General features: G+C 31.6%; 1 protein-coding gene across 2 annotated transcripts in view; it reads right to left on the bottom strand.

The window, feature by feature from the left end:
* Positions 1-2,751: 2,751 nt before the first annotated feature.
* The window catches only part of LOC115883988 (GATOR complex protein WDR59), a 57,270-nt gene continuing 32,289 nt past the window's right edge, over positions 2,752-27,732 (bottom strand). For both annotated transcript variants that reach the window (XM_030902413.1, XM_030902412.1), the window contains 3 exons: positions 24,809-25,030; positions 13,453-13,733; positions 2,752-2,935 (listed from right to left, as the gene is read on the bottom strand). In XM_030902413.1, the coding sequence (XP_030758273.1) occupies positions 2,905-2,935; positions 13,453-13,733; positions 24,809-25,030 (534 nt within the window). In that variant the 3' untranslated portion in view covers positions 2,752-2,904. The remainder of the gene's footprint in view (positions 2,936-13,452; positions 13,734-24,808; positions 25,031-27,732) is intronic.

Consider the following 27,732-nt stretch of genomic DNA (forward strand, 5'->3'; position numbering starts at 1 on the left):
GGATCCAAGAAGTTCTGACTGCTGCTTTGATAACCCCAAGTCACGCACTAAGTCATTCAACTCGCTTTGAACAATCAAATGTGGCTTGTCGGAACCGCCCTCTGGGGTAAAGGTAGGATCAGTACACTGGTCTCCAGAGCTGTTTGATTCAATATCTTCCTTATCTTCCCAAAACAATACCTTGCCAGTCTAAGGGCGCGATCGGCACTGGGAGATCTGCACCATGAAGAACAGGTCGTATGGCAGACGGCAAATTGGGATACTCGATCTTGTGCTTTTGTTTTTGGAAAAACCTTCAGTTTTCGTCAGGCAAAAATAGCAATCGTCAAAATGGTTAGTTGGTTCTCGCCATACCATTGGAACCGCAAATGGCATTTTTTTCCTCTTCCCTTTCATCCACTGCACAAGCGACACGCTACAAGTAACGCAGCACACATGAGGAGCCCACTGCTTGTCTTGATCTCCAACCAAAACTCCAAAATACTTGAAGTAGGCTTTCTTCACATTTTCAGAAAATGGTCTGGCTTTGTGATTGCACCATAAATTCTCCACAAATGTAACAAAATCGATCAGGAGACACTTTACAACTGCGGCGCGTTTGACTTGACATTTTCGTACTATTTATCTACACGCATAGAACAACTCACGTCGAAAATCAACTGAAAACTGAACTCTCTTATGTTTTCACAATATATTATAGTGCACAAAATGCGTCCCTTTCAATCATCCCATCATAAAATTTACCTGTATGTAAACGAATCTACCTAGACTTAATACCTGACATCTATAAAATTGACTACCTGCAAAAAAGAGGCGTAATTAGGCAACTGAAAAGTGGTACGTGTAGGAGCTTCAGGAGTATTTTTTCTGTTATTAGAAGCATATTTTTATGAAGAAATTCTGCAACTGACTCGTGTTACAAAAATCATGTCGGCCTGTGTTATTTATTTTTAAATTGTGACAAAATGGTGTTAGATAGGAGGAAGTTGCAAGAGACATTTTATCTTGGAAATAAACCAAGTAAATAAAAAACTCTGAAATTTTTATTTTTATCAGTGGCGTACTATTTTTTTTTTGAAAAAATTACCCGATGCATATGACATCTAGGCCACTGGTTGAAACTAAAACCTCTTCTTTTTACGTTTAAGGTGTCTCTGTTAGGTAGACTTCTATAATAAAATTTTATAACGATACCTTCAACTGTTAAAAAACTATTAAAGAATATCTTAATTTTTCAAGAAATTTAACACCCTGTATCTTGCGTAAGAGGCATTTCCGACCCATAGTGTGCTATATCAAAATTAATATTTCGACGTCCCCCACTATTCCTCGAAAGCATAACCAACTTACAGGAATCACCCTGTATACTAATATATAAATCCTGAAGTGACTCACTCACTGATTAATCACGATCCTGCTCAAACCACTCAACGTAAGAAGCTTAATTTTGGCATACAGGTTGATTCTAGGGTGTAGAGGTTCGATAAGAAGGGATTTTTCGAAATTCCAGTTCCAAGGGGGTGAAACCAACAACTCAAATAATACCAGTGAGACCACCCCTCAAATATTACAATATTTTTTATTTAAAAAACGGTCAAGTTTCCGAAAAAACGCTTAAACACGTATATTTTATTTTGTTTTTTTACATATTTTAAGATTTTTTAAAAACGTATACAGGGTGTTTGGAGAAATCTGGACAGTGATTAATCACGATCCTGCTTAAAGTGCTTGAGGTAAAAAGCTGATTTTTGGAAAACGGGTTGACTTTAGGGTGTAGAGGTTCGATAAGAAGGGATTTTTCGAAACTCGAATTCTAAGAGGGTGAAATCACCCCCCTCAAATATTAGAACATTTTTCATTTAAAAACCGGTGAGTTTTTCGGAAAAACTCTTAAACACGTATATTTTATTTTGTTGTTTTACATATTTTAAGTTTTTTTAAAAATTTATACAGGGTGTTTCATAAAATATGACCATTGAGTAATCACGATTCTGCTTAACGTTTAAAGCTGATTTTTGGCAAACGGATTGACTGTGGGGTGTAGATGTTCGATATGGAGGGGTTTCTCGAATCTCAAATTCCAAGAGGGTGAAAACGCCCCTCATATATTACAATATTTGTTATTTAAAAAACGGTTAGTCTTTCGGGAAAACGCTTGGACACGCATAATTTATTTTGTTCTTTTACATATTTTGAAATTTTTAAAAAAAATCATACAGTGTGATCCAAAAAGTGAGGTAATTGATTAACCACGATTCTGCTTAAACTGCTTGACGTAAAAAGCTTATTTTTGGCAAACGGATTTTTCGAAAGTCAAATTCCAACGAGATGAAACTATCCCTCAAATATTACCAAGTTATATAATAACATCGCCATATTGTTTTTTCTCATGCTGACATAAATGTGAGACAATTTTATCCAGTTTATATGTTAATGGAAATTCTTGCTTTGCTTTTATCATCACCATTACAAATGATTAATTCCTTAGATTAACAATAAAAATTAATTCGACGCGAACGAAGTCACAGGGGGTACGCTAGTTTACCATATAAAATTACAGCGCTCTTCATTTCCAAACCAACTCTGACGCATTTTTTCCGAGGCAACGGCCCGTTTACGTCGAAACACTGGTTCCTGATAGATCACTGAAGTTAAGCGACGTTGCGAGTAGACGGACAGTCCTGGAAACTCTGTGTTGCTGTTGTTCCATGACAACTTTTTTGATCTGATAACGGTATAAAAAAATCAATATAAATCAAAATTGTATATTTCAATTACAAAATTAATCTACAACACTGATTTTCATTATCTCACATAAAAAACATTTGCTTAGGTCATCTAAATTGATTACCTATGCTAGGTAATTCATTCTTATACTCTCTTTACGTTAACAATATTTCCAATCTAAATTGAATTCAACCAACGTAAGTAATCCCTAAAACAAAATACATTTTTATCTTTGTTTTTTTTCTGTAAAAAATATAAAATATCTAAAAATTTAGATACTACATCCATTTATTATTTTCAAAAACAGCAGGTTTTTATAGTTTTCTATAATTGATGTTATATCACAAAATTTACTTTATATGACAAATTTAACTGGTACAAAATCTGTCACAATAAAGTCTATCTAATGCCGAAATACAGGGTGGTACGAACTGTATTCCGGAAACTTCAGCAGCATATTCTGCAGAATAAGTAAAAAAGTTCGTATAACTGTATGTCCTAAAATGCTTAGTTTCGGATATACAAGGCGTAGAAGTTTCATTTTTATTTCGATTTTTTTGAAATAATTTCGGAAGTAACGTCAATATTTGGATGATAACTGGTATCAGGAAGTTTTTTAACATGAGAAATTTGATTTTGATGTCAATATGACTCCTATTTGTAGAGGGCGCCACCTACATATTTTTAACTGGTTTGAAGACTAATAACTTTTCGTCCTTACCTGTATAAAACTATTGAGTAAAAAAAATGTACATTTACGATGTTTTTTACTTAAAAAGTCTTGGGAAAAATCGCTACGAGTAATGGTTCTCGAGATATTTGGAATCTAAATTATCAATACGTCACCATTGACATAAATTGTTGACTAAAGCCGGAGTCTCGTGCATTCGAAATCCGATGACACGACGATCCGACGGTGCTCCTATTGGCCGAAATATTTTGACACCAATTTTTATCCGATAATTTTAACTAATCGTCCGACGTCGTATAAAGTTAAATTTTGTTTAACTTTTGTACGATATCGTGTGTTTTTTAAACCTCACTTTTTTTGAAAACATTTGTTTTTAAAAACAAGTTTAGTGGGAAGTGGGCAATTTCGGAATATTTGGCGAGGAAGTTATTTTTATAAGTGTTTCTCCAATAAAACATGACATGAATCTCTATTCAGTGCAGCAGAAAAATGTCTAAAGTGTCAAATTTCGGAATAAACTTTCGGATGTATGTGACAGGCTTTTTTTATTTCACAGGATAACTTCAAATTTCGGATGTCGTACCATCGGATTTCGGATGCATGAGATTCCGGCTTAAATAGCTATTAAACTGAAATCATAAATTTGAAATGGTTTTGTGCCAAAAGTTCAACAGAAACTGTTCTATCATCATTTCGAATGGTAATATGGTAATATAAAGTGACTTTCATTTTTTTATAGATTGTTATTCGTCTAATTTTAATTAACATAACACTTTTTGCTGTTTTAAAATGTTAAAGAAGTACAAAATTTATTTACTTCAATGCTACGGTAAGGGTGACAATAATTATCGGAAATATGATACTTTAACAACAGCAAAGAATATGATGTTAATCAAATTTAATAATAACCATCTATCAAAGAATGAAACCGAAATTATATAACCATAGAAACGCCTTTTGATGTTTAGAACTTTGAAAAAATTCAACCATATTTTCATGTTTTTCTTAATTTTCTCTAAAACGGTATGAAAATCTGGGTTGGGTAAAAAAATATAAACGGGATTAACCGTTTTAGAACAAGCAAATTTTTTTTAAGAATACATTTTTCTCAAAATGTCAATAAAAAAGGTTTTCCCTCTTGTAAAGACAATCGGAGACATACTGTATAGTGACTATTTTCATTCTAACTATCTTGTGAACGGTTGCTGGTAGCGAATTTTACCAAGAGACCTTTTTTACGTAAAACACGTCTTAAATGTATATTTTTTTACTCAGTGTTTTAAACAGGTACGGAAGAATAGTTATTAACTGTTCAAGCCAGTTAAAAAATATGTAGGTGGCGCCTTCTACAAGTAGGAGTCATATCGACATAAAAATCAAATTTCTAATGCCAAAAAAAACCCAGATAGGTACCAATTTTCAACCAAATATTGACGTATCTTCAGAAATTATTTGGAAAAAATCTAAATAAAAATGAAACTTCTACACCTTGTGTCTCCGAAACTAACTTCTAAACTAAACTGTTCGTCCGCGTGTTTTTTCAAGATAGCCGTCGGACGAGATCATCCGGACGGAGCATGTGAAATTGTTCATATAAACTCATGGTACTTGCTCGAAGTCACGGACGGTCCGCTCCATCTGAAAGCGCTGTAAGCATTTTGGGACATACATCTATACGAATTTTTTTACTTATTTTTATCTACAGAATATGCTGCCAAAGTTTCCAGACTACAGTTTGGACCACCCTCTATATTACGCAGTATAGCAGTTACCATTTTTATTTAAAAATAAATTGACTATACAGTTTTTTGACAAAATTTACTAAAACTGTCATGTACTTAACATCAAATTTTCTTTATATAAATTTAAAACTTAGCCAATGCTTAAATAATAAAAAAAAGCAGTATTTTCAACAACTAACTTTTCAGTAAATAATACAAATACGTTTTAAACGTATTTGAAATAATATGACACGAATGATTGCTGAGAGACAACTACAAATAATTATTCTTTAATTGCAAATCACTTTTTATATACTAATAAATTATTTGGTTCATACAGGGTTGTTCACGCTATTCGACACCGGCGTATTGTAGCCAAATGGTTAATTAATAAAGTTTGAATTATTGAAAATCCAAAGAAATAACTAAAAATGGCGTAATAAAATTTGATAGACAATTATATTGTGCATCTGATTCAAGTGAAACATACAGGGTGTTCCATTTATATTAAACAAGTTATTGTCGTTTTTATTTATAATATTTTTTGACGCTCTGTATAAGGTAGCATTAGTTTTATTAATGCAACACAATATTTAGTAAATAGAAAAACTTAAGTACAATATTTGGCTTTAAAAAGTTAAATACGCCTAGAGAAATAAAGCATTAAAATTATTATTACTCCATTTTCCACAAAATCGTAAATATTTCAAAAGAGACCTTAATCAAATTTACCTTTATTTTAATCGTAGAAACTAAAAATATAATAATATACAGGGCGTTCAATTTAAAAAAATTCAATTTTGATATTATTTATTTATACAGGGTGCTACAAATTCGAAGTACGAGCATTGGTATCTCGAAAATTGGGGCAAAGTTGCGCCTTGGGATGTTCACCAAGATGCCATTAAAAAAGTTTCAAAAATTTCAAGGATTGCTGAGTTTTTTGGAAAAAAACTGGTTTTTTTGAAAATCTATTTTATTTTTTCCTGTCGTTATTTTTTAGAAAATCAAAAAACTAATTACACATTCTCATAGCCACTTTATTATGTCTATCTGGCAGTATTTTTAGATTTTTAAATTAGCTGACAATTTGTGAGATACAGAGGCCAACTTAATTTTTTTAAATACGGACCTGCATTTTTTATTTCAGATTTTGAAAGAACTCGATCTCCTGAGTACAATGATATGCCACACTTAATATTTTTTTTGTTTTGACATTTGAACACAATTTATTTAAACTAATTTCAAGTCCGGCTCTGTTTTTTTTTCAATATTTAATCTATTCATCGATACAGTACTGATAAGGTTTCAAACTTAACAATGTGGGGTAAAACATTGTATACGGAAAATCAAATGCAATAAAATAATATAAAATAAAAAATAATTAATATAAATATAATATAATATAAACAATCAAATCATTTTCCCGGAAGATGGATTGGAAATGGTGGAGCAATATAATGACCAGCGAGGTTCCTGGACCTATCCCCAAGGGGCTACATTACTTGACGTCATTTGTAAAAGTGAAATCAATTCATCTCAACATTTACAATAAAGGTAGGTACAAAATGCATTCGGAAGTATAAGAAGAAAGTTCAAAAAGCTACAAATAAAACTGAACAAAAAATAAGTTTATAGGTATATAGTTTTAATATGTGCAATATAGGCTGGGTGGTAACCCTTTCGAGCACATAGAACATTAGAAACTAGTTTGTAAAAGTTGATTAATTTATAATAACTACGTTTAATATTATACATATTATTAGATCGCACACTGAGATTTCAAATTCACAATAAAAAAAGTTAAAAATAATATCTTTGAATTTCTGACCTCGATCTTATTTATTTCAATCTTCCAATTGGCTCGATTTTCCTTATTCAATGTTAATTAGTGTTGATCAATATTGTTGCGATGAATATAATCAGATTAAATAATTTAAGAAACCAGAGTCGGACTTGAAATTATTTTAAATAATAATTAAATAGTTTTGTTGCTGTTAAGATACCCAAAACAAAAAAAAGTATAAAGTGTAGCACATCATTGTATTCAGGAGACCGAGTTCTTTCAAAACCTGAAATAAAAAATGCAGGTCCGCATTTAAAAAAATTAAGTTGGCCTCTGTATCTCACAAATTATCAGCTAATTTGAAAATCTAAAAATACTATCAGATAGCCCTAATAAAGTGGCTATGAGAATACATAATTAGTTGTTTGATTTTCTAAAATGTAACGACAGGAAAAAATAAAAAAATCAGTTCTTTTCCAAAAAAACTCAGCAATCCTTGAAATTTTTAAAACTTTTTTGATGGCATCTTGGTGAATATCCCAATACGCAACTTTGCCGCAATTTAACCATGTTCGTATCTATTACGGTTACCGAGATACCAATACTCGTACCTCGAATTTGTAGCACCCTGTATGCTGAAAATAATTTTAAATTATAGCTTTCTAGCTAGTCCTTCAATGATCCCATCAGATACAATACTCCGTGTCGAATAGCGTGAACAATCCTGTATACAGGGTGATTCTTAACCTATGCGCATAAACTTGGCAAATTATTGCTGATGACAAATAATGATTAATAATGAAAAAAAGTGTCAGTAAAATATTTTTAGATTCCGAAATAATTTGAGTTTTTTTTCACAAAAATTTATCAACTTTATCAGTAAATGCACATTCAATTTAATGGAATTAACGTTTTTTGTTTTTATTTCAAATAGTTTATCTCCGTAAATAAAAATATTTTACGAACTTTTTTTTTCATTATTATAGTTCAGTCATTGGCGATCAAAAAAGGGGCCTGTTTGGAAAGAAGTCCGGAAGTTTTGAAACTTTGTAGGTTTATAGGTTTTGGGGTCCCTAACTAAAATCCATAAAATGCACATTCCCAGACCTGCCGCCGGCGCCGCCATCTTGCCGGGATGGCGCCCAACATCGGTATTTTGTAAATATCTCGAAAACTATGCGTTTTTCGCAAAAATTTGAAGAGAGCAAAATTAAAGAGAATAAAATTTCCTATAAAAAAGGTTCTATGAAAATTCTCGCTACGCCACTGTTTCATGACAAAATTGAAGAAACTAAACTAAAACTAGTTTTGGTGAACCCTAATCGACATATGATTTCGGAAAATCGACTATACATATAGGTATCATATTTTACGCAAAATTGTAAAATTTCCAGGGATTTTAGGCACAAAAAACGGTTGAGTTTAGCGAAAATTTTCATAGAACCTTTTTTATAGAAAATTTTATTCTCTTTAATTTTGCTCTCTTCAAATTTTTGCGGAAAACGCATAGTGTTGGAGATATTTATAAAATAACGATTTTAGGCGCCATCTTGGCAAGATGGCGGCGCCGCGCCGGCGGCAAGTCTGGAAATGTGCATTTTATGGATTTTAGTTAGGAACCCCATAACCTATAAACCTGCAAAGTTTCAAAATTTCCGGACTTTTTTTCAAGCAAAATGACTGAACTATTAGTCATTATTTGATTCTGAATGATTAGTCATTATTATTAGTCATTATTTGTCATCAGCAATAATTTTCCAACTTTATGCGTATAGGTTAAGAATCACCCTGTAGGTATTAATAATGTATATACAGGGTTGATAAGTACTAGATAAACAGGGTATTTCAAAAAAGCATGTGCCATCTCTCGTAGGGAAATTCCTCGCTTAAAAATAAGATTTATTTTTTATGTCAACATGGGTCCGATTCTGCTTTGTTTCGTAGTTACAGGGTGTTAAAGTTTTTTATCGATTTTTACCATCGTTAAAGTTTTTTTCGATTTATTATAATTTTCTTCCGAAATTTGGAGGGCAAAACTTATACAGATAAAAATCTTATCCCTAATTCGTGGAACGAAAATTGTTTTTATGACGATGTGCAAACGAGTAAAATTTCTTGTGCGCAAAAATAAATTCGCGTAAAATAACAATAAACAGCATAATAGAGAGATATCGTTAAACCGAATAGCGTGCATGGACGTTAATAAGGCCAGGTGTTATTTCCTTTACGTGAGGTGGTATTAACTCTCTTCATTTATAGTTGATATCGGATTTATCGGATCGGAAAGAATTCTGTTCGCGTCGCGTCCGCCATTTAAACTTAACCTAACTTTGAATTTAAAACTTTGAAATTGTTTTGTTTACTAGGTATTTTAAAACTAAAGGGCTAAAGTGCTTATTTCCGGTACTTTATTGTTCAGCGTCTGTCAGTGGGTTTAGGGCAACAAGCAACAAATTCTCTTAGAAGGGCTAAGTCGTCATCTGCTGTAAACCTAAGCCTCTTTATAGGTTCTTTAATATTGGAAGAGGTGGAATCCATATTTTGAGCCATATTTATTAAATTAAAACTAATCCCAGCTACTTAAATATCAAATTACCTAATAAAACTAATGTAATAATTCAAAACAATTCAAACATAACCTAAAATAAAAGACATCGCCCATTTAAGCAATTTTTAAACGTTATTTAGAAATAGCGCTTGGTGTAATTGATCCGCAAATTACGTCAGACGGTAACGTTAATAGCGGGTGTTGTCTCGCGCATATCGTAACCATGATAAGGTACGCGTAAATACTGCATGACGCTATTCGGTTTTCCGATATCTCTCTAATAACTGTGCCGGTCAGGCGCTGTGCACAATTTTAGAGGCCATAAGCGAGCGTGCTATGTGCGCAAACTAGTAACCTAACTAGTACCCGATTCCGAAAATTGGAACCACGAAAAACAATGAAGAAAAAACAAAGTTTATAATCTGTATGATCTGAACTATGGGTGCTACATATTTTAATGCTAAAAAGAGTCGACAGATTCACCAGGGACGTGCGTATGGGTTATCACTGGAATATTTTTCCAAAAAAACATGAGCTCTACTGATTTTTTCCCTCTTATTAGCAAAAGTGTGTAGGCGATTTAATGCCGATTAAAAGTTGTATTTTGATATTTTGTCCATTTCGATCTTCTCGATGAGATCAATGCAATTTTATTAATGACAATATAATTAAAATAAAAATTAAATTAACAAATTAGTTATTTAATGTAATTTATTACTAAATTTTATTAAACTTTATAACACTGAGTGCCATCTCTAGCAAATTCCCCCAAAAAATGATTGTATAATTAAAAAAAGTCTATTTTTTTTTTTAAATTTTAACATCCTGTAACTTTAAAACTATGCATTTCCGCACCCATGTTTATATGATTTTTTTTATATTTTTTGATGAGGAATCAATAAGTACTTATTTAACATTTTGGCAAGTTAATGGTATTAAAAGTTTTTAAAGGTTGCTAGACTTGTATCAATGCAAATTAATAAAATTGCGTTTATCTCACCAAGACGGCCGAAATCGCCAAATTTTTAGAGACAACTTTTAATCAGCATTTAACGGTCTATACAATTTTGCCAACAAAAGAAAAAAAGTCAGTGGCGCAAATTTTTTTTTAGAAAAATATTCCAGTGATAACCCCTCTGCACGCCCCTGGTGAATATGTCGACACTTTTTTACCATTAAAATATGTCGAACTTATATGTATGTAGTAACTTTTACCCTCAAAATTTCATTCGAATCGCTAAAAGCACTTAGAAGAAGACTTTAACTCAACCCAACCCTGTAGCAACGAAACAAAGCAGAATCTGACCTATGTTTTTTTTTATTTTATTTATTTATCAACGGGCTAAACTAACAGCCCAGTAAAAAAGGTCTTAAAGTGAAGTTAGTGAAGTATTTTCCAAATCTTATTTTTACGTTTACGAGAGGAATCTCTCCACAAGAGATGGCACAGGCTTTTTAAAACACCCTGTATACAGTATGATCAAATCGTTTTATTATCATTTGCACTTTTTGATGATGATAAATTCTTATAGGAAACATCATTCAAATTTTTAACTGTAAGATTAATTTGATCATAAAACTTTTAGATCAAAATGTACAACTAATGCTGGATTCAGAGTTCCGTAGCCGTAAGACGTAAGCCGTATTGGTAGCCGTAAGACTTAAGACGCGAGGAAAGTGATTCATAGTTGCCGTAAGACTAACGATGAGAAAACCGTAAGCGTGCGCATTACCGTTTTTAATAGGTTATCTTGTTTGAGTTGTGAATAGAACTATAATATTCCTCATTTATTTTGTTATTATTAATTTAATTTAACTAAAATGGACGGACGATACGATTTTTGTTGCCGAAGTGAAATAAACTCACCGGCAAAAAAAAATCGGCCACTAAAAACTAGACCCAATTTCAAAGTTGGATTTCTCGCGAACCACTCATTAGATTTTGATGTTTTTTTTTTAATTGTAAATTAATTCCTTTTTAACGGATGCTATGTCAGAAATAAGACGAAGTTTTTTGCCCGAAATTTGTAACACCCTGTAGGGTGCAGCAGCGGTAGGAGCTATTTTTAAATTAAATCACATTGTAGCCTCATCTTTTGTGAGCATTTTGTTTTTTTAATCACCACATTATCTCTTTTTGTATTAGAGATATGGTGTTTTAAAACGAACGTCTCCGAAAATTCTTCGCAGGCAGAAAGTTTTGTGTAAATAATCAAGGCGACATACGCGAAAACGGATTTATGAATATTTGCAATATGACAAAAACGGTTGTCAAATTAAAAAATGTCATCTGTAACGGATGTTGTTCGTATTGTGGCTTTAATTGAGGATGGCCGAAGTCAACGTTATGTCTCCGTTATGTCCCGTTCCGGAAACGGGAAATCTCACCAGCCGAGTGGACCTAGATATTAGTCCCTTAAAATTTCTTTGCTTTTTTTTTAATTTTCATGTTTTAGTTAGTTTTCAGGTTAAACTTACCTACGTTTTGATGTTTGATTTGTTTTTAAAGCTTTTTTCGAGGCGCTTGTTTTAAAGCAGCGTATCTTCAATACAAACAGAGATAATGTCGTGATTAAAAAAACAAAATACTCACAAAAGATGAGGCTACAATGTGATTTGATTTAGCAATAGCTACTACAGCTGCTGCACTGCACCCTACAGGGTGTTACAAAGTTCAGGCAAAAAACTTCATCATATTGTTGTGCCCTGTGTATGCTCAAAATAAATTCAGAATAAAAATTGCTGACGTAGCATCCGTTAAGAAGGAATTAGTTTACAATTTAAAAAAAAATCATCAAAATCTAATGAATGGTTCGCAAGAAATCCAATTTTGAAATTGGGACTAGTTTTTAGTGGCCGGTTTTTTTTGCCCGGTGAGTGTATATTATAAATATTGTAGAAATGGCCACCGAGTAAAACTGAACCTAGCTGACAAGATCTATAAGATGTAACGTAAGAATTAAAATTTGTTTATTTCTTAAGTATTACGGCATACGGATATCTATGAATGGAGTTATTTGATTGTGAAGATCGATATCCTTTACGTCTTAACGATACGGCTTGCTCTACTGAGTGCGTCTCAAAAGTGGCTCACCCCCTATAACTTTTTTATTTTTTCAGATAAAAAAACGAGATTTGGTATGCTGGTATATGACATAAATTAGGATTGATTGACGTATTCAATTGTTTTTGATCACTTCCTGTTTCACCGGAAATGACTAATACTTTTGATTTTTAAATGGCACGCACCCTCGGTATTTCTTTTTCCTTTATTCGGTAGAAAATGACATTCTGAGTAGAATGACATATCATATGTCAACTTTTGACATTCTCGCTTAATAAAAAATCGTTGGCTATGTTAAAAACACTAATTATTAATCAAGGAGCCTTGGAAAAATAGATTTGATCGTCAAATGTTTTTAGTGTCTTGTCCTGGCCAGTTACAAAATGCACAAATCGTATTTTTAATCATATCTCAATTGTTTCAAATGGAATGAGGGTGGCTCATTAGCATATTTAGAAAAAACATTTTTTTACGAATAATTTGATACCACACACTTGGTATTTCGAGTTAAATTTGGTTACGAACCGCAAGTTATAATTTCAAATAAACCGAATAATATAATATGCGAAAATGTCAAAAGTTGACATATGATGTCATTCTATGGAGAGTGTTATTTTCTATCGAATAAAGTAAAAAATGCCGAGGGTGCCATTTAAAAATCAAAAGTTGTAGTCATTTCCGGTGAAACAGGAAGTGACCGAAAACATTTGAATAAGTCAATCAATCCTAATTTAGTATGTCATAGGAATACTAACATACCAAATCTGGTTTTTTAACTGGAAAAATAAAAAAATTATAGGGGTGAGCCACTTTTGAGACGCACCCGGTATACCTATACTATAACTTTTACGGCTACAGAACTCCGAATCCAGCATAACACAGCTACAGGGTTAATCACAGTTCTATTAGTCATACACGATAATTGCAGTCTCTGTTAAGCAAGAACAACCACATTTTGGGCAGATTTTTCTAGTTTTAAACCATTCGTTTAGATGGGCAGTGTGTCCACCGTGGCCACAAGCAAGACACGTGTTGGCCAAACCCCTTACTGAAATATTACATATGACACAATGTATAGGAAATTTCTTGCATGTATTGCAGACAGAAAAAGTTGTTGGGTTCTGACACATTTTGCAATCGCTCTTGAATTCTACACCTTTGTGAACTTCTAAAGGACTAGACATATACTTCATAACCTGAAAAAAAATATCGACTGTAAAAAAACACTTAATTGCTTACAATGTGCCTAACATATCAGAACTGTCTATTAGTACTTAAAATAAGTTTCAAATAATTTAACCAATGAAAAATATATGTATAAATTATTTCATGAATTCAGTACATAAGGTTCACATCTACTTTAATTTTAAAGTACGAGTACATCGCGATCAATGATCATGCATGCTTTGTCATAATCAAAGCCCCCTTGATTATACAAGACACTTTTTGATTGTAGAGTATTAAGTAAATTAACGATATTTAATACATACCAAAACATTGCGAAATATCAGAACAAATATCCAAAATACGAAAATTTAAACCAAATAAATTCTAAAAAAAACAAACAAAAAACACGTAAAATAATTGAGGTTTAAAGAACAATGCAATAATCAAAACATTAATAATAGCTACTGAGAATAAACAAAGAATATGACAATCATGACAATATAAAATGACTAATAAAATTTATAAAACGCTTTTCTTCAACCGATCGATACAGCGTTCCCAGTGTTACCAGCCCAAAAATCACTAGATTCAAAAAGAAATAACGGAATTCTATGTGAATTTTGTGTAAATAGGAAATACAGAAATATTACTGATTATAATATGCACATTAATTTTTTGATAATAACTGTGAATAATCAGATTTCAATTTTTTGTATAATGTAATGAAAATAAATTATAAGTTAATTATAAATTAACTCTTAAAGGTATATTGTCTATATTGTACAGGCAACCCGTAAATTTTATAGTTCATAATTTCAAATTAGTAAATAAGTATAATAAGGTAATTATTACATGTTATTACGTACTAGTGATTTATTCGTGTTCACATTCAGAAAATTAATAGAATTTTGCAAATATCAATGTTTAAAAAAAATGAAAAATGTAACTAACATTGGGCAAATTAAACAAAGAATTATGAATTTCTTATTTATGTTACACAGACTTGTAATAATTATATTCAATTGTAACTATATATATTAGTTGTAATCAGGCATTCGCATTAATAAACGACTCAAAACAATTATTATCGCATATTTTCTAAAAAAATATTAATTTGAAAAACAAGACTTTGAATTCCCTGACTTACGATTTTAAATAGTACCGTAAAATGGGGTGAATAGAAACAGTTTCGTAGGCTATTAGCGATATACCGGTTGATAAAAATGTGGTATTATTTTCCCGAATATTTTAAAACATGGGTCTTTGTTTGTTCTTTGCGTATACATATAATTTGATTTTTGAAAAATATGCATATAAATATTAAATAAAAATAACATTTGTGTTCTATTCACCTGCTATTCGGGAGAATAGAAACACACATTATGTTAAGGTTTTTATCTATTCTATTTCCAACAAGGTGATTAGAAACAGTAAATTATTACATATTTAAGTAGGTTTAACAATAATTAACAATACATATAATATAACAATTTATATGTACCGGCTTATGTATTACTTTAAAAATAAATATTTTATTTATAAAGTTTTCGCGCCATACAAAATAGGTGATAAATCGATCTCACATTTATTGATGAGCTGATTGACAGAAACAGTGCTGCCACAGATAAAAATATAGTTTTTACATTTTATTGTGTATTACCAATGATAGAAAAATTAGATATGTCGACTCTTTTTACTTTGAATATTTTTAATCGTGATTTGATTTTTTTCAGAAATTTTGTTTCTATTCACCACTATGTTTCTATTCACCCCATTTTACGGTATGGATACTGTGAAGGAAAATTCAATACAATAAGCCTATGCTGACCTGTGATTTTTAGTCGGCCGACTATTTGATTGCATGTGAGCGCGGCTCCATAAGGATATATCCGTTACAAATATGCAACTAAACAGTCGGCCGATTAAAAATTGCCTGTCACCGCACAGCCTAAGGCTACGCAATGTAATCAAATATTAGGCCGTTCGGCTCCATAAGAATGTATTGTTTCACTTTTGAAACTAAATAGTCGATCGACTAAAAATTACTTATCAGCGCGTACTCGCGTATCCTAAAAAAGTTCACAAGAGAAAGGCAAAAAATGCTTGCTTCAATTAAAAATATGTAATTTATATTCTTCCTTTAAACTTTTACATATCTCCACTTTTATTTTGAAATTCTTATAGAATTATATTTCACTTTCATAATTTTTTTCACGTTCACAAGCACAGATCAATACAATAAAAATATAAACAGAGATATAAACTTATTATGTGAGAAATAAGAATATTTGAGCGGCTCTCGCAACGGGATATAATCATATAGTCATATTAAATATTAAATAAACATTCCAAAAGGAACATAGGAAACGTTGCAACTATTTAATAGACGTACGGCGGCGTATCAATTGAGCTAAGTTAACCAGCGACTGGTCGCTGGTAGTAGTAAAAAGTACCCGGTGATCGCTTAGGTTAAGTTAGTCAAAATAGTCGAAATTTATAAATCAGAGCTAATGTCTCGCAGTCGGGCGAGCCTACCAAAAACACGTCCAGTTAGGTTAGGCCTAGATCTTGCCTTTTTTTCACAGCATTTATGATAGTTTTTAAGTCTCGTATAGTAGGATTTTTAATAAAAAACTTATCATTTTCGTTTATAGTTTTTCTGCAAATTAAACAGTCCATAACTAAATACTTTATAACGTACCGAATTTACTAACTTTCAAACTGCAGGTACAATGTACAGGGTGGTCGAAATTGGTCTGTTTTAACAGATAAAACCTATTTCCTGACTAGATAGAGCAAAACCGACTTAAATGTCATGGGCTCGATTTCTGAGACACGTTTAATGGAGTAAACCGCCTGTTGGTATTTTCACTGCTGACTGAGATAGGGGTCTTTTTTAATTTTTTACCATTTGGAAAATTGACCATAACTTTTGTATTTCGCGGAATAATAAAATTCTGTAAAAACGTCCTTCAGGCACTTTTTTAAGCACAATCCAGTGGCGTAGTCAGTTTTTTAACATTGAAAATGTTTCTGTTATCCTATATAAGGGAGCCCAAATCGAATTAAAATGCTACATTTGCCACACCATGACGTCATATATACAAGGGTATAGGAAATCTCGGCGCAGCGGCGGCAGTCGGCCAGCGCGCGCAAAAACCATTACATCGCTAATTGTTTATTGATATATCTTTATTAGTTTAAAAGCAAAAAATATGGGGTTTGCTTTGATACCTTGTCAAGACATGAGCGAAACTTTTAAATTGTTTCTTTTTTTCATTTAGGCCTTCGTTTTTCGTTAAATGAAAGTTATATTAAAAAAAAATCTCTATTTTTAAACCAAATTTTCGCATGATTGAAATGATTATTCATGTTTAAAGTTTTTTTTTGGTCATAAGCGCTAATGGAAATGTTTTTTTGTAAATAATTATAAAAAATTACTCCCTACGAAGACTTTATTCTGTACTGGATCAAAAAATAAGTATTTGTTTTCTCTATACGGTGGTATTAATATATCGATTTTTGATGATAGTGCCTTTTTACCCTGTTTAATTTTGTACTACTTTCGGAATAAGGGTCCCCATATCATGTACTGTGATGTACTGTACTTCCATCCCTGAAAAATTCAGCTTGTGACACCGAAGTGAGAGGTAACGTCAAAATAAGCTTTAATCTACCTACATCATCATAGGTAGGTGTAGGTACTCTAGGTAAATTCTACCTAGACAGTAGCTGAACTAGCTGACAGTAGTAATTAATTTGTTATCCGATAAGTAGTTGTCATTATATAAGTTTAATCGTCTTATACCTCCTATAACGGTAGGTTTTGGATTTTTCCTGATTGGTTTGTTAAACAAAAATATACTGGGCATATAAATGTCTGTTACAGGTTAATTCGTTAAAGAAATATGTTACACACATATTATTTTAATAATAATAGTATAATAGTAATGGCTATATTATGTTATAACACATTATTGAATTAACAATTGAAAACAGTATTGAATGTACTTATTTTAACCAATGCATTGTTTTGTTTTTTTAATCTCACAAATAAGAAATATTTTATAGTTTTTATTATAAAAAACAGTGATTATACAATTTATTTACACCCCTTACACTGTTTTCTGTAAGGGGTGTAACCAGGAGTATATTTCGTAACCTTTTACGATATAAGAGGGCACAAAGTGTTTTATTACTTAATGCTTAAAATTTAATAATATATTTGTACATAAAATAAAATAGACTAGAAAGTCAATTAATTAATATTGACGTAATTACTAAATAAGTACAAGATTTTTTTTCTAATTATTTTAGTGTATTTTTAGTCACCGAATTATAAAGGAGAGATATCCAACCATTGCATTATTTTACTCACAAATAAATGTTTTATGGTTTTTATTATAAAACAACGATTAATTTATTATACACCCCTTAACCCAAACACTCCAAGGAGGATATTTCGTGACCCCGTATTTAAAGTGGACAAGGTTTATTAGTCAATGTTTTAATTACCCAGCGTCTTTAATAAAAATCTAATGTAATTTTTCATAGAAATGATCTGACATGAAAAGCAAATTTTATCAAAAAACTTTTTGATTATCTACAAGGAGTAAACCGCTGACAAATGTCTGTATACTAATGCCAAAGTAATGCCAAAAATACAAATTAAATACCAAAATTTCTCATATAATGCCCCACTAATGCCAAGCTGATTCCAATATAATACCACTAATACCACGAATAATATGTAACACATTTGTTTCACGAATTAACCTGTAACAATACTGGTAGGTACGTGCACAGATTTTTTCCTAGGTAACTTAAAAGTCGTTAAAAAGTCTAATTATATTTAAAGAAGATATAATTCCAACAAATTACATTATAAGGCCAATAATGCACAAGTAATACCATTAAAATTTTAGCGTTTTTAACTTGTGTAACATATTTCTTTAACGAATTAACCTGTAACAATAGTGGTAGGTACGCGCACAGATTTTTTCGCTAGGTAACTTATTAAGTCGTTAAACAGGCCTATAAAAGCTATAACAACATAGGTAACTAATATTTATAATTTAATTCGAGTTTTAATCTCAAATAATAAATGTTTTTACTGGTGTATTTCTGAAGTGTTCATTATTAAAAGTAGATATTCTTCAAGTTATGCGAAGTAATAAGTAATGTTTCCGGTGAGACCGCGTATATGTCACCGGATTCTGGTTAGTATAAAGACTTTTTCTATAGAAAGAGTTTTTTCTATATTTTCCTTTCAAAATAAGACTAATTTCTTCTTATTCTTTTAAATATTACAGTGTTTCTTTTTCCTAAAATGTTATACTTAATTTTCGCTTAAAATTAAAAAATCACAAATGGAGGAAAATATACGTTATTGAATAAAGTTTATACAAATCACTTTACCATAACAAAAAAGTAAAAACATGTCATGGCGGAAGATATTCAGGTGGCATTTCACACATTTATCTATTAAAATCGAGATTAAAATAATAAACTTGCGTAACATGTTATACACGAGATAGAAAGTTTCAGAATCGATTAATACGCAATACGCTACGCAGTCAACTTATTCCTATGCGCGGATGAGCGTCTTCAAGACTCTTCCTTCGGCCAGGGTCACGACGCCGCCGAAGAGGAATCGGCCTACGTTTGGCTAAACAGGCTGGACACGGTGGAGTACGATATTGGCGAGTCTGAATATTTATAAAAATTTGCAAAGTAAAATATGTTGGAAAAATAATTAATCCATACATATATAAAAGCTCAAAGGGTTTTTTTGTTGCATCCATCCCGCCGAAACCGCTTTACCAATCTTGATGATTCTTTTTTTAAATGAAAGGTATATATGTGTAGATTTGTTATGAAGTATTTTTATAGTGCTTAATGGCTATTTCTTTGTGTAAAACGACTAAATACTAAAACATACCTGAAAAACACCTACACACAATACCTCCAGAAATAAATTATTTGTCATTGTCAGTGGTGTGTCAGTTAGATTATATATTACGTTTTTAGATATTTTAGAGTGAGTTCATGCCGCCAGCTTTAGATACATAAATATTAGCACAAAGGTTCGTTTAAACGACATTAGTGAATTAGCTACACAAAGCGATTTTAGGAAATTCATCCTCTTAGAGAGTAAAATTATCTCGGAACAGTTTGTTGTATGAAAATTCCTTACTATTTGGTCTAGAAGAATGAAATCCTACAAAAAGAATTAGAAGAAATTTTTGAAATTCATCAACCAAATGGGTAAAGTTAGTAAAAATTTATATAAAACTTGGTGACCTCTGGATTATACACATAAAAATTGGCACAAAGGTAAAGCGAATTTATGAAATTTATACCCTTAGGGAGTAGAATAGGGAAAGAAAGTTTGCTGTACGAAAATGCAATACTATAACATTATAAACCAGACAGTATAAAATTTTATACAAGGGTTTATTTAGTGACATCATAACGAAATATATCTTCCTCAATTATCCTTCAAAGAATAAAAATAACCTATAAAGAGAGTATTAGTGCTCTTAATAAATAAAAAAAAGATGAAAAATAAAAAACATCTATATGCTCACTAGCTCTCTATAAAGAAGTAAAAAATCATTTAAATCAATGCATGAACGATTGGAGGTGTAACGCGAACGTAGTCGCGAGAAAAAGCTAGTAATTTATTAAATTATTTTATTTAACTCATTAATTTTCATTGAAAAGGAATTTTTGTAATTCGCCACTATATTAGTTAAAAACTAAGAAACTCATATCAAATTTAAGTTTTGCGATTTTGGCTTATACGTTTTACAAAATCTGAACACATTTTAAAAGAAAAAAAGTTTTTGATAATATTTGCGTAGATTGACTACAAGTTGTATAACATAAATTTCTACGACCGGTCTACCTAGTGGTCTGCAGCATCGCCTTGTGGTGCAAACGTGGGCCTGTTAATCTGTGACGTGACGCACAACAGCCAAGAAAAACAGAAGCGTGGCTAAGAATTTAGTAATTTAAAAAAAAAGTCTTTTAGATACAGTAGTAGGTATTAAAGTTTTGTGCTTAAATGGGGTTTGCCTTTAACAGTTAAAAAATTATATCGTAAAGTGTAACTTTCCGTAAGAATTCTTTATCTGTCATTGATCATGATCTGTCATCATGTTAACCTGATGTTTTGTATGTTATTTTGTTTTTTTCGAGGTTCCTTTGCTTGCTTGTTTTACGGATAGGTGCGATCGCATAATTATTATTGATAATGTTTTGTTTAATCTTAACATTACTACTTTTTCAGTGAATCTTTAAATCTGTTGTTTTTTGTTAAGTTCGTTATTTAAACATATGTATGTAATACACTCATATTAACACTAATCATATTTTTACGTTTTTATTCATCATTTTCAATGCCCCCCCGGTTGCATCTTTGTAAAGGACTGTGAATTTTTTTCTATACTTGCTTTTTTTGTCAGAAATAATGAAAAATATAATTTTTTAAATGGAAATCGTAGTTGGCTATGAACTTAAAAAAATGCTGGCGCTTAACGCTTTTTAACGATATAAAGTTATGTGTATTTATTTCTAAAAATGAGAGAAATATTACGTGTTTTTTATCTTTGTGTCGAAGCGGGTCTTGATTTTGTGTTGATCTAATGAATCTAATTATTTTTTATCACAATTTAATATTGTATATTATTATTTATCTGCATAATTAAAGACTTTTGAAAAGGTAAATCAACATTCTATATTAGTATATTACCATTTACAATTAAAAGGCGAGGGTTACAACTGCACTATTAAATGGACAATTTAGAGAGAATTGGATTGGAACAAATAGCACAATATCTTGGCCCCCATATCTAGGCCTGCTAGGTTCTGTAATTTAACTCCTTTCAACTTTTGTATGGGGGAAATTAAAAGACCTTATCTATAAGGGAAGAACCACTGGGACGAGAAAAGAGTTGCAGAAAGCAACTAGGAAAGCTTTTGGACTTATTACTCTAGTTCGCCTAATAAATCGTTGTAACTCTGTGCGGAAAAGTTGTTTATTGTGTATTCAACAAGGAGGTGCTCAGTTTGAACATCTTTGATGATTTTCTTTAGAAAACTATATTCGCCACACAAAAAATACGTTTTTTTTAGTCTTGTTCTTTGTTTATTGTATTGAGTTCAATTGTAATTACGAATACTAATATAGCATGTTAATTTACCTTTCCAAAAGTCTATAATTATGCAGATAAATAATAATATTGAATATTAAGTTGTGATAAAAAATAATTAGGCACATATGTAGGTCAACACAAAATCAAGGCCCGCTTCGATATAAAGTTAAAAAACCTAATATTTCTCTCATTCTTAGAAATAGATACCCCTAACTTTATATCGTTGAAAAGGGTTAAACGTCAGCATTTTTTTAAGTTCATAGACCACTATGATTTCCATTTAAAAAATTATATTTTTCATTATTTGTGACAAAAAGAGCAAGCAGAGAAAAAAACTGACTACGCCACTGGATTGTGCTTAAAAAAGTGCCTTAAGTATGTTTTTACACAATTTTATTATTCCGCAAAATAAAAAAGTTTTGAGCAATTTACAAAATTGTAAAAAATTCAAAAATACCCCGCATCTCAGTTGGCAGTGAAAATATCAACAGGCGGTTTACGCCATTAAACGTGTCTCAGAAATCGAGCCCATGGCATGTATATCGGTTTTACTGTATCTAGTCAGGAAATAGGTTTTCTCTGTTAAAACAGACCAATTTCGACCACCCTGTACAATGCTCATAATCAGAAATAGGCTTACGGAACTTCGCGTCCGCCGCGCCGCCGCCGTGCCACCAAATAAAACTGAAGAACCTCGGGGCGGCGAGGCCCGAGCGGTCTCGCGCGCGGCCTATTCGTAAATTTAATTTAGGATAACTAGAAAAGTATTAGCAATAGAAGATTGTACCAAGTTTTAAAAACTTTTTCAATATTGTTACTTTATTTCATAGGCAGATACTATGTAAAAATTCCTTCAAATAAAAAAGTTTCTCGCTTACCGAAAATCATAATACAATAAAGTTAACGTTGGAAGTTTAATCCATTTTCCAAAAAAAAATACACTTACTATGGAACTTTATCTTTTGCTATCACCGCCTAAAGACAACCGTAATGCCCATCACTAGATTGATAAATAGAACCAATGATATTTTTGAAGTGAAACTTCTTTAGACGGTATCTAGCTTATTTGCCAGCTCAGAATTACAATTTAGAGTTAGTAACTCGCATTTTCATTGGAGGACACTGTCATATTTATTTCAAACCAATAATCAACGAGAATATTCGTATTATTTAATAAACTTACTGTAAATCACTATAAATAAGGAATTGTTTGTCGTAACTGAACTGTAATTTCTGTATTATTACTCCGGTAAATTATGGAGATAAACAATTGTGACCGATTAAAATTTTATTTTAAGATGAAACCATAGACAAACAAATAAAAAGAGACTGACAAATCCCATGGTAAAGAGTGGGACCGCGTTCCCGTAGCGCAACTCAGAATAACAATTTTGAAACCAATTAGCAGGACCATGGCAGGACGTACGTCTTTATTGCTATCTTTCTTTATTATGTGTGCTTTATATGAAAAAGAAAGAGATAGATATAAAACGTATCGTAAGACATTATCGCACATTCTGGCTGGCGGAAAATTTAAATTAGCCATTATTAGTAGTATTCTTTCATTCTGAAACTGAAAATTTTCACTTAAACTGATTTATTCCCTATACCACGTAAAGGGAACAAAAATCATGGTGTAGGGAATAAATCAGTTTAAGTAAAAATTTGCAGTTTCTTTCAGAACGAAAGAATACTACTATTATAAGGGAAATTATAAAAAAAGCAAAAATTGTACTGTTTTATAAACATATTTATTTATACATAAAAATAAATAAACTTTTTATAATATAATAACAAAAAATAACAGTGTTTATTCCACCCACCTACCAATTTTAAATGCAGAAGAACTGACTGTTGCAGGAAACGATCAGCCAATTTTTTTAAAGGACATTAAAAATCTCATTTTCGAAAAAACTGCCTAATTCCAATAACAAAGTGAATATCCAAGCAAAGAATACTTTACGAGAATCATGATCCTGAACCATTTTCAACTACTTACTTTTATTTTACCGAGTGTCTTTAACATATCTATCACAGAAAGGGGGCACCAATACATATAGAAAATAGATGATACTGGCTCCTGCAGCAAACAAAATAACAAATAGTATAACCTAAAATTATAAGTAATAAAATATAAATACCTATATGGAACAAAGGAATTTGTTCCCTACCCATATTCATAAGTCAATAAAATGGAGAGTTTAGAAAAAAAGGTAAATCACCAAAAGAAAAATTAACAAACATGACGAATTGTCATGATGTTGTCATCTTGGTTGTCAAGACGACGAAAACGAAAGGCGATTGTTCTAATTAATATTCTAATTTATTAATTAATAATCTCTCTTGTTATAGTAGAATGAGATAGTGGGCCCAATAGACGCAATGCGCAGATCAACATAAATAGAACGAAATTTTGCGTTCTGAGTTGCGCTACGGGAACGTTGTCCCTCTCTTTGCCATTTAATTTGCCAGTCTCTTTTTATTTCTTTGTCTATGGATGAAACTTTTATTCTGACAAAGAATTGAGTAATGACAAGACCAGTGACATCTGTCTAAAAAAAGACAGCGATTTATAGTGACAATTTGGTTATGTAAAATTTAGAGTGACAATTTTTATTATGCAAAAGAAATTCTGGTTGCCTAACGATTAACATTAATTTAAAAATAAATCCTCAACATGAATAATGAATAAAACATTTAAACAAAAACAGACCACACAAAACAAATTGTTGGTTAGTAGCAGTTAGTAGTAGTCAGAGGGGCTATCCAGCCGAGTGATAGAATTATCGTTTTTGAATAAAAATTAAAAAAAAACATAAAATTATAAAGCTAGAGTATACGGTTTTATATTTCTCTCTAATTTTTTTTCGCACAATTTTTTTATTTCCTTTTATTTTCATATTCAAATGAAAAATACTAAAATACTTTGTAAATCAATAATTTACCTCGGCTCTTTTATACGGCAACTTCCATCTTTGCAGAGTCTCGGCGTACGCCATTTTATAATATTCATACACGGCAACGTAAGGAGTCTTCAGTGGTTTTGGAGGGACAATTAATACTTTGAGGTTATCTAGCGAAGTGGAACGTGTGTTTTTTGGAAAGGGAAGCCAGCCATCAGCTACTATATCTGCAGGTGGTATGGTGTGGTACGGCGATCCTGTAGGCTATAAATAATTTATTCAAATTAGTGACATTATTTGAAATGATTGTTAACTGCTTAGAAGATGAAGCGCTTGGTATAAGCACAAACCAACACGGTATAATTCTAAGTATTATTACAAACTGCACCTCTACTTGATCTATATTTAATTAATAATTAGAAATATATGCAATATATGTAATAAAATAATGTCGATGAAAAGATTGATACTTATTTTCTATAGTACAGGGTGACCCATTTTCGTGTGTTTTACGGGTTATGAATAGATATACAAATATGCGGTTTTCACAATCAATATGCTACTATTTTATAAAACTAAAGATCGTCAGTGAAACGTGACAACCTGCTAACTCCATTTTTTGCGTTAATAAGTTTTTTATACCATTAGAAAGAGAAAAAATACTCTATAAGTAGGGAAAGCAAATAAATTTTCCCATTAAAGAAAATTTGCTATTTTAACTCAATAATATCTGTTAACTCCCAGTGATCTGAAATAGCCACCGAAATTCTGCTATCTCCGTAATTTCCTTTACGATCACTCTAAAGCAAACACACGGATCCTTACTCGTATGTTTCTTTAGTACAGTACATCGAGCCAGGGTCGCACTAGGCCAAAGAGGCCCGGGTGGCAATGTAAGGAGGGGCCCGTGTGGATTTTTTTGCGTATTTTTCGCCTTACGTTTTAGTCAATTTTTCCCTATTATATACAGAGTGAGTCTTAAATAAGTGCAAATATTTTTAGGGGTAGTATATTTCGACCCAAGAAACACGATTATGAGTTTTTTTGCGCGAATTTTTTGTTTTGAAAATTTGGAATTTTTTCAAAAACAATTTTGGATTTTTTTTTTAATTTTTAGTTTAAAAACATACTTTGTTTGCAATATGGCAACATAGGTAGTAGATTAAATTTACAAGAAAGAAAATCCAGTGATTCTCAAAATTTTAGCAAAAAATTGGAAATTTTAAAAGTGAAATCACTCGGTTGTTTTGGATTTATTTGAAATAACGGTAAAGAGAAAATATGATGTTTCTTTTATCGAGATTTACCAGCCCTGAACATATTTGCACTTATTTAAGACTCACCCTGTATAGAAATCACTGAACTACCCGAATGCAAGGTAAACCAATGCAATGCAAATGCCATAATGCAATGCAAATATTGTTGAATAAATACCTAATGAAATATAAAGGGGGCCCGCGAAGGCTGGGGCCCCCTAATAGTTATATTATATACTAGCGTGTACCAGCGACTTCGTTCGCGTCGAATTAATCATTTGTAATGGTGATGATAAAGCAAAGCAAGAATTTCCATTAACATACAAACTGGATAAAATTTTCTCACATTTGTGTCAGCATGACAAAAAACAATATGGCGATATTATTATATAACTTGGTCATATTTGAGGGGTAGTTTCATCTCGTTGGAATTTGACTTTCCGTTTGCCAAAAATAAGCTTTTTACGTCAAGCAGTTTAAGCAGAATCGTGGTTAAGAAATTACCCAACTTTTTGGAACACCCTGTATGATTTTTTAAAAAATTTCAAAATATGTAAAAAAACCAAATAAATTATGCTTGTCCAAGCGTATTCCCAAAAGACTAACCGTTTTTTAAATAACAAATATTGTAATATTTGAGGGGCGTTTTCACCCTCTTGGCATTTGAGATTCCCTCCTTATCGAATCTCTACACCCCACAGTCAATCCGTTTGCCAAAATCAGCTTTAAACGTCAAGCAGTTTAAGCAGAATCGTGATTACTCAATGGTCATATTTTATGAAACACCCTGTATAAATTTATAAAAAATCTTAAAATATTTAAAACAGCAAAATAAAATATACGTGTATAAGAGTTTTTCCGAAAAACTCACCGGTCTTTAAATAAAAAGTATTTTAATATTTGAGGGATTAGTTTCACCCCCTTAGAATTCGAGTTTCGAAACATCCCTTCTTATCGAACCTCTACACCCCAAAGTCAATCTGTTTTCCAAAAATCAGCTTTTTACGTCAAGCGCTTTAAGCAGGATCGTGATTAATCTATGACCAGATTTTTCGAAACACCCTGTATACATTTTTAAAAAATCTTAAAATATGTAAAATAACAAAATAAAATATACGTGTTTAAGCGTTTTTTCGGAAACTACCGTTTTTTAAATAAAAAATATTGTAATATTTGAGGGGTGGTTTCACCCTCTTGGAACTGGAATTTCGAAAAATCCCTTCTTATCGAACCTCTACACCCTAGAATCAACCTGTATGCCAAAATTGAGCTTCTTACGTTGAGTGGTTTGAGCAGGATCGTGATTAATCAGTATGTCAGTCACTTAAGGATTTTATATATTAGTATAGATATAATATGGCCAGTCCGACGCGACTGTCCGACTCTGCGTCGATCCGTTATATTAATACGGGGTATCCGTAAAGGGTAAGGAGAAAAACGAAATTCTCTATATATGAGCAATTCATCGGCGTCCTATAAATAGTTTAAATAACATTACTTACTTGTACTAGAATTTCCATAATACCTAATCAGTTTTATTTTTTTCAACGTTTTTCCACGTAAATGATACATAATCTTTATAAAAATTAAAAAAATAAGTAGAAACGCTGTTTTCATACTGTAATGACCGCACTGTTTTCCAAGCTCGGTCTACTACCGTTGTAAAAAAATAGGATAAGCATGGAAGGATTCTACCATATCTTCTAAGAA

This window comes from Sitophilus oryzae, unplaced genomic scaffold (assembly GCF_002938485.1).
Source record: "Sitophilus oryzae breed Bouriz unplaced genomic scaffold, Soryzae_2.0 scaffold_2008_pilon_pilon, whole genome shotgun sequence".
Taxonomy (NCBI): Eukaryota; Metazoa; Arthropoda; class Insecta; order Coleoptera; family Curculionidae; genus Sitophilus; species Sitophilus oryzae.